This window comes from Pteropus medius, unplaced genomic scaffold, assembly GCF_902729225.1.
Source record: "Pteropus medius unplaced genomic scaffold, Ma_sr-lr_union100, whole genome shotgun sequence".
NCBI lineage: Eukaryota > Metazoa > Chordata > Mammalia > Chiroptera > Pteropodidae > Pteropus > Pteropus medius.
In genome coordinates, this window is record NW_024342473.1 from 1,093,067 (window position 1) to 1,109,775 (window position 16,709).

The 16,709-nt window shown below is 35.7% G+C and overlaps 1 protein-coding gene across 2 annotated transcripts; it reads right to left on the reverse strand.

Annotated features, from left to right (window-relative positions):
* Window positions 1-3,913: 3,913 nt before the first annotated feature.
* RPL22L1 (ribosomal protein L22 like 1) lies at window positions 3,914-7,562 on the reverse strand. Of its 2 annotated transcripts, none has more exons than XM_039865023.1 (4): window positions 7,412-7,562; window positions 5,472-5,564; window positions 5,191-5,312; window positions 3,914-4,171 (listed from the first exon to the last, which is right to left on the reverse strand). In XM_039865023.1, exons 1-4 carry the CDS (start codon window positions 7,418-7,420, stop codon window positions 4,027-4,029), a joined length of 369 nt encoding a protein of 122 aa, XP_039720957.1. In that variant the 5' UTR covers window positions 7,421-7,562; the 3' UTR covers window positions 3,914-4,026. The 2 variants fall into 2 exon arrangements, with proteins under 2 accessions (XP_039720957.1, XP_039720958.1); XM_039865024.1 differs by having other exon boundaries at window positions 5,472-5,561; window positions 7,412-7,561.
* Between the last annotated feature and the right edge of the window lie 9,147 nt (window positions 7,563-16,709).

The following is a 16,709-nucleotide window of genomic DNA, read 5'->3' on the forward strand; positions in this document are numbered from 1 at the left end:
TATGATTTTGCATGGTGCAAGACACTGCAGATGCCCATAAAATTTTGATAGGTCGATCAAGCAGATATTTATTGTGTTTTCTATTTAAAGAGTACTGTACTTGAAAACACTATTCCTGTCTCAAAAAATAAGACTGAATTCATGAATCGGCATATGTTCAGGAAGTAAACGCACATGCTCATTTAAAGCCTAAGTTAGCAAAAAATGGGCTGTGTCTGTTGTAGAGTCACGGAGTGAAAGGGCTTGGTGGGGTTCCCAGGAGAAGCTCCAGTGGCCAGGTCGGCTTTGGAGTTCAGCAACAAGAATTGGCAGGAGGTCAGAGCTGAAAAAGACTCCAGAAATCGTTGGCCTAGTCTCTTCATTTACAGAGGACACAAAGCCTGAGAACAGATAAGACACTCAGAGTTTAGGACTAAAACTCAGATGTTCCTGCTGCTAAACTTAGTGAGACTCTGGGTAGGTCTTGAATTCAAGATTATTTTTTGATAGGTAAACTGTTATGTTTTCTCTCTGGAAGCTTTTAGGATTTCTCTTTATCCTTTAGGGTTCTGAAATTTCTTCAGGATGCGTCTAAGCATGACTGTTTCATGCATCCTGCCTGGCATACAATAAATACAGTCAGTTTTTTTAATAAGAGGATCCGGGTTTCCTTAGGCCGAGGGAAACTTCTGTTCCTTGCATTTCTGTTTCTGGGTTAGTTGTTTGAATTCGTTCATCTCAATTGTTTTTCTTTGGTGTTGTTTTATTCATTTTGGGGGTGATCCTTGGTTGATCCTTCCACACTTATGAAGTTATGTTAATTACCTGGTTTGAGATTCTTTTGTAGTTATATGGGTTTGTTTACCCAGAAATGCACACAGAGATAACTTTGACCGTGTGGTATTCAGTCTAGCGAGGGAGGAAAACGACTGAACTGAAAATTTGGTTAAAGTGTCAGAATACCTGTGGTGCAGTTTAAGAAAAAAGAAAAGATAGTGGTATTAGTTTGTGTGCCCCTCTCCCAACTTCAGAAGCTGCCTTTGGCTCCTAGGGTTGGGCTGAGAAAAGGGACAGAAAAGTTCTGACTTAAGACCTGCTGTTTGTCACACCTGTCAGAATAGCTAGCAACAAGTGTTGAGGATATGGAGAAAAGGGAACACTTGTGCAGTGTTGGTGGAATTGTAAATTGGTGCAGCCAGTATGGAAAATAGTATGGAGTTCCTCAAAAAATTAAAAATAGGATCTAGCAATTCCATTTCTGGGGAAAATTCAAATGACTGAAAATTTACAGCTTAATCATAGACAAGGGCTTAATACAGAGGCAGCTTCAAAAAATAAAGACTAAAAGATCAAGAATCCCTTACATATAATAGAGATATAAAGAAAAAGAAATGCAGATGGTCCTTAAGTGATACTTAACCTCACTCACAAGAGAAATGTAAATTAACACTATGTCTCACCTATCAGGTAGACCAAAAAACTCAAAATTAGGCGATACAATCTGTTGGTAAATCTGTGGGAAAATGGACATTTTCATATCCTGTTAGTGGGAGGGTAAAATGATACATTCCCCCATGGAGGGAAATGTATAGTGAAATTATGCATTCCTTTCTCTTTTGACCTAGGAATCTTACTTCTAGGAATCCACTCCAATGATTTAATGGCAAAAATAAGAAAAAGCCTGGGTACAAGGCTTTTAATTCATCACTATTCACTGCAGTGTTTGTAACAACTCAAATTGCCCATCAGTAGGGAACTGGTTGGATAAACTACAGTATGTCCACACACAGAAGTGATCGATTCCAGGATACTAAGTGAAAGAAAGTAACATGGAGAAACATGAGTACAGTAAGCTAACACTTAACTAATGGTGCATATCTTTTAAAAACATGAATGATAAACCACAATTTTTTAAATGGCTACCTAAAGGAAGAGGAAGCAGAATGGAGAGGACTAACACAGGAACTAGACTTCTTTAAACACAACATAAATTTTGTTAAATAAATGGATTTTACTCGTCTCAACTAACCTGCCAATTCCTTGAAGGCATGCCTATCTTATTTGGCAGTGTACCCAGGCCCTAGTACATAGTGTTAAATTAACTTAGAATTTTAAACATGTGAACAGCACAGATGTTTTTGAGATTAGTGAAGGAATGAAGCAGTTAGTGTTTCCAACACTTGATCCTCACTCTACACTCTCCACTGGCAATTTTACCTATTCCCACTGTTTATTACTACTTATGTGTCTAAGACTAACATCTTCACCTAGATTCTTTTAGACCTATATATTCAACTTCGTGGTTGACATTTTCTGGACCTCAAATTCAGAATGGACTAAATGAAAAATTTCCCCTACTCTTGCCTTCTTCCATTGTGATCAAACTCAGCAAATGTCATTATCTAGCCAGTTATGTCACTCCTCCTTTACCACTGATGTTCATCACCAAGTCCCATATATATTTTATCCTGAGAAATCTCTAAAATCTTGTCCCGATCTCCAACATCCCAGCTTTATCTACCATCAACAGGACACTGCCATAGCCTCTTGCCCCCTTGCAGGCAGTATTTCCCCACTGAAAACCATTTCCACCAGGATTAAAACATGGACTTCTGTATTGCATGGGCTGGTTTGTCTACCTTTCAAGATTCTTCTTATAACCACTCCATGTCAGATTCCAGTGTTCTGGGAACTTTACCAAGCTGTTCTCGTCCTGAACACCCGTTTTTTTCCTTTACCCAGGTATTACCTTGCCTGTTCTAGGTCAGCTCAAACACTTCCTCAAAGCCTTCCTTGACCATGTCAAACCTCTCTTCAATTGACTTGTTTTTGATTATTTGGACAGTTTCCCTCACCATATCGTTAACACATCAGGTTGAGTGTTTACTCCATTTATCCACAATGCTCAGCAGAGGAAGCACACAGTAGGATTTGGTAACTTTGGTAGAAAACATGAACAATTCAAAGAATAGGAGAGTTAGGTTAGGAAGTTATTACCAAGTACCTGGGAAAGAACTGAAGAGTTGCTACATTAGGGCAGTATGTTAACGATGGAGAACTCTTAAAAAATAATCAAGAGTTAAAACTCATTTCAAACACTCCCCAAACCATTTCTGTTTGGTTAGAATAATCAAGACCATTTGGCAACATTTCTACTGGTACCAGGGACCATGGCTCATCTAAGCACCCAAGGTATTGACACCACCACTTTGGAAATCAAAGTGGTGGTGGCACCTTCCTCCCATTATTCTCATCTGCTGCAACCTGGATTTTGCCAAACCATTCGGCTTAAAGAACTGTCAAAGGCCAATTTATTTGGGGGAAAGGGTTCATCAACTGAGTAGTTTTAAGTAACAGATAACCTACATTTTTAGAATGATCAGCAAGGATTAAGGAGAAAAGATTCTAATTGGCTGAGTAAATTATAATTTTTCAGACAAGGAATATGTAAAATTTAGTGGGTAAGATAGGAATTCAGATTTGATGGTTTTGGGTTTCTACTGCCTACAAGGAATCTGGTTGGAGATCTTTAAAAGGCAACTAAACCCTGGTTTAGAGCAGTATCATGTTCTTCCAGAGCCTTTATTCTAATTAGAAAGTTAACATCCTCTGAAGCAGAGGGCACGAATGATTCAATACTGAGCACTGCACCTACATGCAAGAACCGTTCTAAGCACTCGGCACATTTATACTAACTACACACAAATATCTGAGACTGTCAAAAGTTTTAAATATTTTATGAGTTATATCCCAAATTGTGCTTCATTACTTCCTAAACAATGCTACATATTTTTAACCTGATAACATTTGTAAAAGCAATAAACTTCAGAAATCCTGGAAAAAATTCCATTAGCTGTATTTAAATATTGCTCACAGAAACTATCAAGGATAGCCAACATCATGTAAACAGCATACATTTAAATGAGACAGAAGCTTAACGTAGAGTACATTACTTTTTATTCACTGATATACTAAGCCCATCTCTAGAGGTTCTCTTGCATGTTTCATTTGGTTTAATAAGCAAAATCCTACAGAGGGCAGCTTTGTCTAGTCTTCAGACTCGGAACCGTCTTCATCTTGACTAATCTGGAAGTAACGAAGTTCGTATGTTTCCTTGTCAGATGCAACCACACGAAGCCAATCACGAAGACTGTTCTTCTTCAGGTATTTCTTGGTAAGATATTTCAAATACCTTAAAAATAAAATCATCAATTTCATTAATAGATGTACACTATTATATTAATCTTCTGTGTTCCCAGTTCCAATATTTTATTTGCATTAATCATTGTATAAGATTGCTAGGGATATAAATAAGGTTGCCTTTCAACCCCAATTAGCATCAGTTTATACCCTATAAAACCCTTATTCTCCCATCTCCCTAAAATAAACTAATATTCTTATATTGGAAGCCAGTATGTAGAAGAGCAGCACAGAGCAGCACCTTCTTCAGTCTGCCAGATTATTTTTTTAAACTAAACAGTTTCATTCTTCAAAAATTTCTTGTAGTAATGTCAACATTCTCTATATTATTAACCTCCCCTAACCTCAACCATGTTGGAGCAATAAGCAACCTGTCTACAGCACAGAGCCACTTACAAGTTCAAGATTATCAAGTTTTGCAACTAGCATGTAAAAAGCTTATAAAAAGCTTTCAGCATGGTTTAACTTCATCACTCCAGCCACTCCCTTCCATTTACACTTTACAGCAATTCCTTACTACCAATCATTCCTCAAGCCTCCCTGTCCTTTGTTAATGCTGCCCCCTCTGCTAGGAATATCTCATTCCACAGGAAACGCTATCTCGGGTTCTCTGCAAATATTTGTGCCCTATCTCTACTTTCAATACAGCCATCACAGAATTGCTTTTTATATTTATCTGCATGTCTGTAAGATCCTCAAGGATATCGCCTTTCATTTCTGAATCCCTAGTGATTATTTTACATACAATTTGGACTACAGGGCCTATGAGTGACTGGACAAGAGGTCTAGACATAACTTGCCTGTATTCTCCAAATAAATTACTGACAACTAGCCTACGAAAGTGGTATTATTAATAATTTATATAGGCCTTGTAAAGTTCAAAGTACTTTTCGATACATGTCACTGACCTCATCAACATACTATTCTTGCATATAGAGAATAGGATTTAATTTTCTATAAAATACTCAATACCATAATTTCACTAAAACATTACAGAAAACAAATACCAACCTTTTTGAGAACTGTTTCTCAGAAACGACTGTGATTTTATTTTTGACACGTTCAATGTGAACAACATTCCCAAGATTTCCAGTTTTTCCATTGACTTTAACTTTCTCCCGTAGAAACTGTTCCTATTTTAAAACAGAAAAAATGCACAACTAGGGAAGAAAACCCTAGATATTCACTAGGGAAGGTACCCTAGGAATAGAGCTTAGGTTAAAATCAAATATTACATTATTTAATCATTATTAAGAACACTACAATGATAAAAACTGAATAGTGATACTTACAAAATTTCCAGAATCAAAAATTCCATCTTCTACTGGATGAGTAAGGTCCAAACCAAACTTCCAGACTGACCTCTTAGGCTTCTTGACTTTCTGCTACAGAAAGTTAACATAATTATGACTCTCTAAATAAAAACAATTTATTCGCCCGATATACAATCTGTAATAGTGCAATGATATACAATGTACCGAGATTATATACATAAAATGGTGCACAATTCTGAAGTTGCTTAAGACCAGATATTCCCTTTTTAAAAAACAAACCAAGCTGTCTGAAGGCAGGATCCTCTTTAACTTGGTTTAAACCAAGTTTTTGTAAAATCTAATGGAAATTTCCCATTCCCGGGTCTCACAAATAACAAAACTCAAGAAAACTCTAAGTATATGGTTTCGTTCATCAAGATCCCAAAACAATTTTACAAATATCAGCTATTTCCTCTTCCAAATGAACCTGTAAACTATTTTTTTGTAAATAAAATTGTGTTGGAATAATACAAGAAAAGCTTCCAAAGAATCCTATTTTGACAAATGGAAAAGATTACGAGGATCAATCTACGTTCTATAGCAAGGTAGAACTAGAAACATCCACCTAGGCTGGGTTGTACCTCTAGACAAGCCCACTTTGTTCAATTTATCGAGAAATGTTTTATGAGCTCCCCTCCACCACTGATGTCCCACTTTAAATGACCAAGTACTTGTTTCTATAGTCAGGTTCCGCTTTACTACTGCTATCCCCATTGTGGCTGGAGAACAGATAGTACACCTAATCCAAACTCAATTACATGCTAGAATAGGATATTCCAACTCAATGTACAGAGAATTCAACCCTTATGTTGTTATAAGTGAGCAAAAAGGAAGGGCGGGGGAAGCTTTAGTCTGGTAAAGATTTTTTTAATTTTAAAAACGTAACAAGTTTTCCACACCTAAAATTTTTAGATCAATACCAGGTAATTAGGCTATACAAGTAAAATGGAGCTGTGGCTACTAAAAATATGTATCCACACAATGTAATGAAAACGGACAAATCACTATTTATCAGAGAATGTCATCTCTAAATTATAGCCACAAAAGTGGATATCAAGTACTACTGCCAGTTTGCTTTTAGTTGAGGAACTTGTGTCATCCCCCAAAAAAATTTATCCAAAATTTGTAACTTGTAGAAGATTACGAGGAGCTGGTTTGACTGGGCAATATAAGCTCTATTGAGGCTTTAATTTAGGAGTTGGAAACACTGCCTTGTGGAACAGATAATCCCACGTGGTTCATGGCCTCCATGGGCATTGCCAGTTCTGTATATAACCCAGCAATTTTATCCTAACACGTTTTTTGGTAAATTTCCGACACACACCTAATTTTCCAAATGCTCTTTGGACCGGTTTTAACATCTTACTGGTTGCATGATCAATAACTTATAATCTTCGAAGCACATTCGTGTGGCTTGTACCTTTACAATAATTCCCTGATGAAGCAATTAAGAAACTGCTTCCCCAACTTAGTTTTAAGTTCTCTGGAACTTTTGTAATCGTGGCTATCTCGGAAGTGGCGCGCGTCTCGAACCTCCCTCCGCCCAGACCCGATCGATTACCCCCCTTTCCTTCCTAGTGTAAATAAATACGGTAGCACCAGCATTACCAAGCGCGAGGGATAAAATAAGCCAAATCTCGTCTGTCCCACCAGCTCCGTTCATCGTCGTGCCTCCTTCCCTACGCCCGCACGACCACCCTTCCTAAGCCAAGGCCGGGCCCAGCTCCAACTCCACCAGACTGCATGGCAGTCGCCAGAAATTTTGGAAAAACTTAGAGGCGTAACATCTTGGTTGTATTCCTGACCCAGCCTCCATTTCTACCCTCCCTCTATCTCTCAACGAGAAATCCCCAACTCGCCAGATGCGAAAATCATCTACATTGGGGTAAGACACTCCCGGAGAAACTACGCACACTCACCGACGCCATGTTGAAAGGCGGCCGTGCGATCAGAGAGGAAGCGGCAGCGCACTGGCACGTATTTATATCTAAGCGTGCTGCGTCACGCGTCGAGAACGTAAGATCTTCGCCTAGCGGAAGAGAAAGAACTTGGGGAGGAGCGCGGAGGCCAGTAACCCAGGAAACCGGGGGAGTGTAGGGTCAGCAGGCAGTCAGGTTTTCTGGGAGCGCCCCCTAGCGGCAGTGGTTGAAATGATTCACGGTTTTCCGCTGGTGACGACAAGCGCGCGTTAACCACAGTGGCCCCGCAATTACCCGCACGCAGATACACACACCCGAGGGATGTAGGAATCTTTTACTGATCTTCTGGGTCTTCTTTTCGATCAGGGCAAAGCATTGTCTCAGATCGTTCTGAGATCAACTGTATCTTACTACAATTATAGTCCTTTAGCAAAAAAGTTATTTCGAGATCTGTTTTGTTTATGCCTTATTTTCTAAATGACTGTTGAGGGAAATCAGTGTTTCGGGGAGTCAAAATAAACTAGGTTCTGGGGGAAATAAACCTTTAAAAGAAAACCATGTAGTGCTCATTTGTTCACATGTTGCATATAGTTTATTTTATCATGGTTTTAAGAGTTTACCCTAGGACTGACGCCCAACCTAAGTACCTCCCAGTCAAAATTCAACGAATGTTTTCTGAGACCAAACTACTAAAATGTATAATGCACACGAGGGTCGATGGTGGGGTGATTACAGTCTTGACAAAAGGAAAAAAAAATAGGTTTTGAGTTTTGAAAGATTGTAAATTGACGTCAGATCATGAAAGTGCCATGCCTCTCAGAGTTTTGCAGTATTTTTTTTTGTGTGTGAAACTATGACACTGGGGTGGGGGGCAGAGGTAGCGGGTAGGGGTGGACTTTTGTTTTTAATTTGGAGAGTGACCATAGAAAGTGACAACTATGGATGTCTTTTATGACAGATTAGTAATAGTGAGAACTATGCTTTAAAGAAGCATACATTGTATCTATGAATAGAGGTATGGAATTCCTAGAAATCATTTTCAAGATTTTTTGTTCTTCGCCTCACGAACCACAATAATTTCATTTCTTTTCAAAACATTTAGGGGAAAATAAAGAGCAATTATTTCCTCCTTAAGGGCTGCCCAAGCTGCAGAGTAAAATGATCCTTGTATTGTTGAATATTTTGAAATTAAGTCATTATTTGAGGCTTTTATCATTTTTTTGCTTGTTTTTGGCAGCCTTCCATGTTTTGACCAAAAAACCCTTAAGAACTATTAAGTTATTTGTACAAAGGGGATATTAAAAACAATGCGTATCAAAATAACTAGTAATCCCAAAATAACTAGTTAGAAACTATAATAGAAAAAAAAATTTCTCTTAATTAGGAAAAAACTTAAAAATATTAACCATAAATATGCAGATGGCATGATTAAATATTGTAAATAACTCAATTCTTCCCAAATTTTACACAGAGACAGTATATATTAATACAGTGCCTGTCAATACCTCCACAGATATATATTTTGACAATGATTCTAAAATATATGAAATAGTAAGTGTCTGAAAAGAGCCAAGACAATTTAGAATAATGAGGGAGAAGTTTTCCTTCCAGTTATTCAAATGTAAAATACTGTAATATATGATAGACATATTTCTAGTGTATTATAAACTTCAGATGTTAGATCTACATGATACTGGAGCCTGAATAGATCAGTAAAATAAAATATAGGACAATATGGCAGATTAAATTCACAGTGGAAGCCCTTCATATGTATGTAATATCTTAAAAAACTGGCTAAAGTATGATTTTATAAATAGTTACTAATGCATGGTTAAGCTGGTAGAAAAGTAAAAGAATTTTTTTGGAGGCAGAAATGACAAGGGCATGTGGATAGGAGTTTGGGTCTAGAATTAGCTCTGCTCAAATAGCATGAAAAAGCTGCAACCTAAAAATGTAGTTTAAAGTGTGCTTGGTTTGATAGTGCCAGGAAGAAGCAAATGCAAATGCTCTCTGAAGAGATACACGTTAAATCCAAGCACGAAGAATACCCTGAGATAAACTTGCAGAAAAAAAGCTGACAATTTTTTTAAACCACTAAATAACACAGGGATGAAAATCATAAATTTCATCCATGAGTGAAAATCAACCCCCAAAATCTATAAAATCAGACCCAAATAAGAGACTGTATATATTGGAATTATAAGATACAGAATATAAAATAAGTATCTTTAATATACTTGAAAGTTAAAGTATTTAAAATATGATAAGGGAACCAGGAAAAAAAAATAAAAATTGACCAGGAATTTTTAGAAAGAACAAAATAGAACTTCTAGAAATTAAAAGTATAAAAACTTTAGAGAGAGTGGATGAGTTAAACAGGAGAGTAGACACAGCTGCAGAAAAAATTAGTGAATGGGAAATTACTTAGAATGCAACTTAGAAAAGCAAAGAGATATAAAATATAAAAGGTAGGTTAAGAGACATGAATGACAGAGTAATAATGTCCCAGTTCTGTCAAATAGGAGATCTAGAAGATGCAATAGGGAAACTGGGCGAAAGGCAAAATTTAGAGACATAATGGCTGAATTCTCAGATTCAGGAAGCCCAGTAAAACCAAGGCATGATAATTTAAAAGATATGCATATCTAAACACATTGTAGTGAAATTTCAAAACACAAATGAAATTATTTCAAAAACGTTCAGAGAGAAAAGACAAAATATTTACAAACAGGAGTTGTATTAACAGTCGACTTCGCATTAGCAACAATGGAAGCCAGAAGCAGAGGATTATTATTTTCAAAGTGCTGAGAGAAAATAACTGTCTATCTAGAGCTACAAAGTACAAAACTGTCTCTCGAGTATAAATGCATTTAAGACATTTTTAGAAACAAAATTGAAAGTTTGCTACCAACAAACTCCCGGTAAAGGAATTCTGGAAGATATACTTCAGGAGGAAAGAAAATGATCCTAGAAAGGTCTATATGGCAAAAGAAATAGTGAGCAAAGAAAATGGCTAACTTGTGAGTAAACCTAAACACATGTGAACTGTACAGAAAAGTAACAATTGTACACCAAAATATGACAAATTATATGAAATAAATGAATTCCTAGAAAAATATCTTAGAACTTACACAAGAACCAGAAAATATGAAGTCTTATATTTTTTAAATAAATTCAACTTTTAATTAAAACCTTCCCACAAGAAAAACACCCACAAGAAAAACATCAGTGAATTCTACCAAACATTTGAAAAAGAAATAATGCTAATTGTAACAACTGCTTTTTATGCTCTAACTCACATTCTGTCAATTTACCTTTTAATCCAGAAGAGAGGAACATTTATCCAGTTTCCTGTCCTCCATTGGTCAATGGTTGTCCATGGGATGTTAACTCCCTTACATTTCCAGGTTGTACATGTGTAAATTAGAGTTGGTGGGGAGGTTCCCACAAGTCTCCCATGCCCCAAGTTAGAGAAGCCATGGGGTAGAGGTAATATATGTGGGGAGATGCTATTAAGTTATACCTGCCCCAAACTGGCTGCTGTTACCTTCCCCTTTCTCTTGAGTGGACAGTTCATAAGTACATCAATATCACTGCATGGAAGAGCCCAGCAGGATTAAGCATCATTTGTCCCCAGAACATTTTTTTGCTTTTGCTCCTCCCAGTTTCACACTTTCCAGTTCCTTTGTTCTGTTACCTGGGATCATTTCCTAAAATAAACCAATGCCTAAGCCAGCAGGCTAAGATACCAATTTTACACAAACTCGTTCAGTCATCAACTTATTTTATGAGGCCTGCATAACCTTGATACTAAAACCTGAAAAGGACATTTTGAGAGAGGAAAAATATAGTTTAATCTCATCCAGGAAAAAAATATATAAAATATAGTATAAAATATACTATACATAAAAATGCATAATATATGAATAGTATACTTTACATATATATTTATATTTACAGATATATTATTAGAAAACCATATCCAGCATTATGCTATACAGCAAGGTAGGTGATAATGTTAATTTTTGCAATTGATATGTAATCGTATATGTACAAAATTTAAAAGAATCTACAGATAAATTATTAGAATGTGATTTTATCAAGATTGCTTGATACAAAGCTCATGTACATAAATCAAATGCATATCTATAAACTAGCAATAAATTAGAAGATAAAGTTAAAGGAGATATTTTCAGTAACAAATATATCAAATACCTAAGGAAAAAAATAATGAAAGATGTAAAAGATCTTTATGCAAAACTATGAAATATAATTGAAAGACATTAAAGAAGACCAATAAGTAGAAAGACATTCAATGTTCATGAATTGGAAGACCCAATATAACAAAGATGCCAATTCTCCCCAAACTGAATTATAGATTCAATGTGATACCAAGCAACAGCTTAATTTCCTCCTTTCCTTTCTTCTCTTCTCTTCCTTTCCCTCCCCTTTTCCTTCCCCTTCTCCTTTTCCTTCCCCTTCCCTCCCTTCCCTCCCCTCCTTCCTCCTCTCTCCCCCTCCCTCCCTCCCCTCCTCCTCCCCTCCCTCTCCCTCCTCCTCCTCCCCTCCCTTCCCTCTCCTCTCCTTTCCTTTCCTCTCCTCCCTTCTCTTTTCAAACCAATATGAAAAAGCAGATACCAGAATAGCCAGAATATATTTGAAAAAGGAAAAAATAAAGTGGCAGAATTTGTCCTACGGATTAAGATTTATTTTAATGATTCCACAATTAAGACAGTTGAATATTGTTTCAAGGTTAGACACACACACCAATAGAATAGAGAGCCCAGAAATAGACACACACAAAAGCATTTTTGTCATTTATGGTAAAATTATATTTCAGAACAGAAATATAATTTGTCATAAAGACAGTTCTCACAACCTTCATTATTTTTGTAATTGAAAACATACAAATCGATGTACACCTGCAGAAACATAAACCTTGTGGTCAACATAAACTTTAAAATCCACACTGATATTTTGTCACAGAAAGATTATAAATATTTTAATGAGTTTGTAATATTCTAATAAACATTTATCTATGTAACTACCAATATGTATTTTGAACCATGAAAAAATACTATGACATTTAGTCAAACAAAGGTCTGAACAGAGTTCTCTTTCAAGTTCCATTTGTATTTCATACATTTGGTCTTCCTGCAGCTCTGTATCTGTCTTGAGTTTCTTACAGAATCAAAAGGTGTACCTTATCCCTACCTTATCCCTCATCCTTAGTGTTACAGTTTGGAAGGCCTAAGCTCTACTATCGACACAAAAGATCACACTGTAACACAGAAAGTAGACAATGTCTACATCTCTGATATTAACTTATTATGAAACCCCATTTATTTGCTAGAAGCTGATTTATAAAACAGCAATCTGTAAATTTCTCTTTCCAGTCATCAATGTTATCATTTAAGTGTTATAAAAAAATATATTTTGTATATGTAGAAAATACCATTTCACAGTATTTCTATGGTATTTTTTCTGTGTCATGTGCTACAAAGTGGAGCATGTTGAGTGTTATGAGGCACTGGATCTCTTCAGAAAAATATGCTTGAATGACATTGCAGCCTGAATGGTCCTATGAAAGAAAACTGCACAGCTTTGACAAAGGATGTGCTACAGCCTTCTGTGCAAACAACACTGAGGCACTGAAGAGAAACATTACTACTGAAGAATATTGCTTTTAATTCCCCCAACCTATCAATGTTCTTCGTTACATATTCATAAATGAAATTCAAGAGTACCAGGCAGGGAAATAGGAACTGAAGTCACTGCTGCTTGCCCTTTCTTTACTAATTTGATTAGAGAGCATTAAAATTATGATTAAAAAAATGTATGTTTGTTTCAATGCATCTTTTCTCAGTGTATTTAGGAAAACCTAATTTATTATGTTTTTATTATTTTTAACAAATGTAGTTTCAGAAGTAAGATTTTCTTGTTATACAATGCCACAGGAATTCTGAATAACTGTTCAACCTTTAAAATGAGACAAGCATCTTTTCTCATTGCTTAATTTTATTGTCATTTTTAGCTAAGTCATTCACCTTTTAGATTATTTCCATTTTTCACTAGTATAAAAAATGCTTTGAGAAACTTTTTAAATTAACAGAATTATTAACTTTGAATGCCAGAAGAAATGCTCATGAAAGGAAATATGGAGAAGCAAAAAAGAATTTGTATAAAATTATCTAAAATCCCACTTGCTTAGAAATTGCTATTTAATTCTTTGAGAGTGTACATATTTGTGAATGTGTGTGTGGTATCCTTTATATTACACAAGTAATTACATCTATAAAATTGAATGGCATTATACAAATTTTAATTTTAAAAAACTGTTATTTCAAACTCACTGAAAATTATAAAATTAGTCTAAAGAACACATAGACATTTAAATGTCTGTTATCTAGATTTTGACCAACTATTAACATTTTACTCCATTTATCATTTGTTCTTCCTCTCTACAAAGCTTTTTATTGTATCTGGATTTTCAGTCATAGTTGAAAAGAAACCAAGTTATAGAGAAATTCACTTATATTTTCTTTTAGGACTTACAGAGTTTATTGTTCTTATATAGACCTCTGCTTCATTTGGAATTTATTCTTGGGTATGTTGTATGTAATTCTTCTATTTCTACCAAATATATTTTCCCAATTGTTGAACAATTAACCTTTGCCCAGTGGTCTGCAATACCAACTTTATCATATACTACATTTCTATATGTATTTGGGCATATTTCTGTACTTTCTATTCCATTCCATTGGTCCTTCTATTCATTTGCCACTACCTCACTATATTGATTATAGAGTATTTGTAGTATGTTTCAATTTTTGCTACTGCTAGTCTCCACTCATAGCTTTCTTTTCAGTGTTTGCCTAGCTATTCTTTTCATGTTTATATTTCCATATAAACTTTTTAGCAACTTGTTTAACTTCATAAAAAGGTTTGTTGGTATTTTTATTGGGACTGCCTTTTATTGGGACTAATTTTATAAATTAGTAAAACTATCATCTTAATAATGTTGAGCTATCAGCCAAGAATAACAAATGTCTTTCCATTTGTTTAAGTCAATTTTTTGTCTTTCAGGAGTGTTTGTTACTTTTCTTCATATAGGTTTTGAACATTTCTTTATAATTTTATTACATTTTTTCATTGCTACTGTACATGAAGTTTTCCTTCTATTATATCTTCTAGTTGGTTATTTTTGTATATAAAAGCTATTTATTTTTGCATGTTAATCTTGTATTCTGCTATCTTGATGAATAATTTTGAGTTAGCTTTATCATTGATTATCTGGGATTTTTGAGGTATATTATCAGGTCACCTGAAAATAGAAGTTTTATTTTTTTCTTTTACTTTTATAGTTGTAATGTGTCTATTTTCTATCATCCAATAGAATTGGCTAATACTTCCAGAACAATGTAATAGTGGTCAAGATAGTGGGCATTTTTGCCTAGTTCTTGACGTTAGTGAGAATGCCTTTAGTGTTTTTCCATGGAGTAAAAGGCTAGCTTTTGGAATTTTACACACACATAGACATTTATGCATGTGTACATATAAGTACACATGCGTGCATCCATATGCACCCATGCATGTTATGTATACTGTGCTAACATATATAAACATAAATACATTTATGTTTCACAAGTATTCGTGCACTTCTATTTTCTCAAGATATTTTTGATAGATATTGTTTTATCTAAAGTTTTTTCAGTACCTATGGAGAAAATAATATAATCTTTCTCTTTAGACTTACCGATATAGAAAATACTATTAAGAGAGGTTTCCTAACATATTAATCTATTTCCCATGGGAGTGAGTTATAGTAATAATTTTCTAATATTTAACTATTCTTGCATTTCTGAATACACTATATATCTATATCTATATCAATATCTATCTATCTCTATATATACACACATACACACACATTCTCCAAAAGATGTACTTCATTGATTGTACAGCAATTAAAATGAACTAGAGTGTGAAAGAAACTGGACTTTGGGTGGTGAACACACAACAGAATATACAGATGTCAAATGATAATGTACACCTGAAAATTATATGATTGTATTAACCGTTACCCCAATAAACTTAATTTAAAAAAATAAAATAACCAACAAACAATAAAATAGGTATAAGAAAAAAAAAATGAACTAGAGTGACAATTTAAGTGAAACTCACACACATAATTGTGAACGAAAAAAGTAGACACACTTTCAGTTAGGTAGGTGAACCTCTATTCTCCCAGCTACAATCTGTGTTGGAGATCTGATGGCAACTGAAGTTGCCAAGCCTTTTTTGTGCTCTCAAACACTGGGATGGGACATGACATTGTGATAGGACATGTTCATGGGTGTGGCCAAAATTATTTTAACTGGATTCAGAAATAACTCTCAAATTAGACAGTGGATTGATAATAACCTTGTAGGTGGGACCTTTTGAGTCAGCCAATACACACCTAGTGGTTGTAACTGATACTGCTTAGTGTATTGTGGGGATAGATGTTTTAAGTTCTCAGTGGAACACACTTTAGACAGATGGTATGAGTTCTAAATGTGGCAGTTCCACAGGGCACCTTCCATTTGGATAGAATGTTTAATTATGAGGTTGGGGCTGGGGGAGAAGAGACTCAGACAGGCTGACAGGTAACATATAATTAATCCCTTTTCACTTCCCCTCCTAAGTCTATCTCTGGGAAACAGAGCTATTGGTATTTGCAAATGGCAAAAGAGAGCAAAGCTGAGGGATGGAAGACTCTAACTTGGTGCTTCTTTTACCGCCCAATTATGCTTGCTGGATCTGGAAGCTTATGATATCAGTAATACTCATCATGGATATAAGGTGACAACTGCTATAGTAGTCTTGGCATGGCTCACATGTCAGGGAGTCACAGAGATGTTCCAGAATGGTACAGTGTAGAAAAGAAACTGCCGAGCCATCTAGGGATGAATCTGTCCAGATGTGTGATTGGACATGGCGAGGAACGGGAAAGGGTGAAGGGTTTGCTTCAGGGACTCATCACACCATTCATATCACTGTGGGAAAAGAATAGCAGCCATGGTAGGGCAGGAACACCTCAGACCCTGGGAGGTCAGGGGTAGGAGAGAGCTCACTAACCTCTTCTGCGTTAATATGTCTGGAAGAATGCAGGAAGAGGATGAAGATGGGAAGATGTTTTTACTCTTGTACTTGTAGAATTTTAAACAATGTGCCTATTTTACATATTTAAGAAGCTATTTTTACTGCTTTAACCCTTCACCCCATTCTCCCAGCCCTGCAACATCCCTCCTCTCTG

Bases quoted from the DNA above. Each gene is read 5' to 3' on its own strand.
- RPL22L1 (XM_039865023.1), bottom strand. The intron at 5,313-5,471 runs GTAAGTATCACT...GTTTTAAAATAG, and splicing joins TTTTTGATTCTGGAAATTTT to GAACAGTTTCTACGGGAGAA. The intron at 4,172-5,190 runs GTTGGTATTTGT...TTTATTTTTAAG, and splicing joins GAGAAACAGTTCTCAAAAAG to GTATTTGAAATATCTTACCA.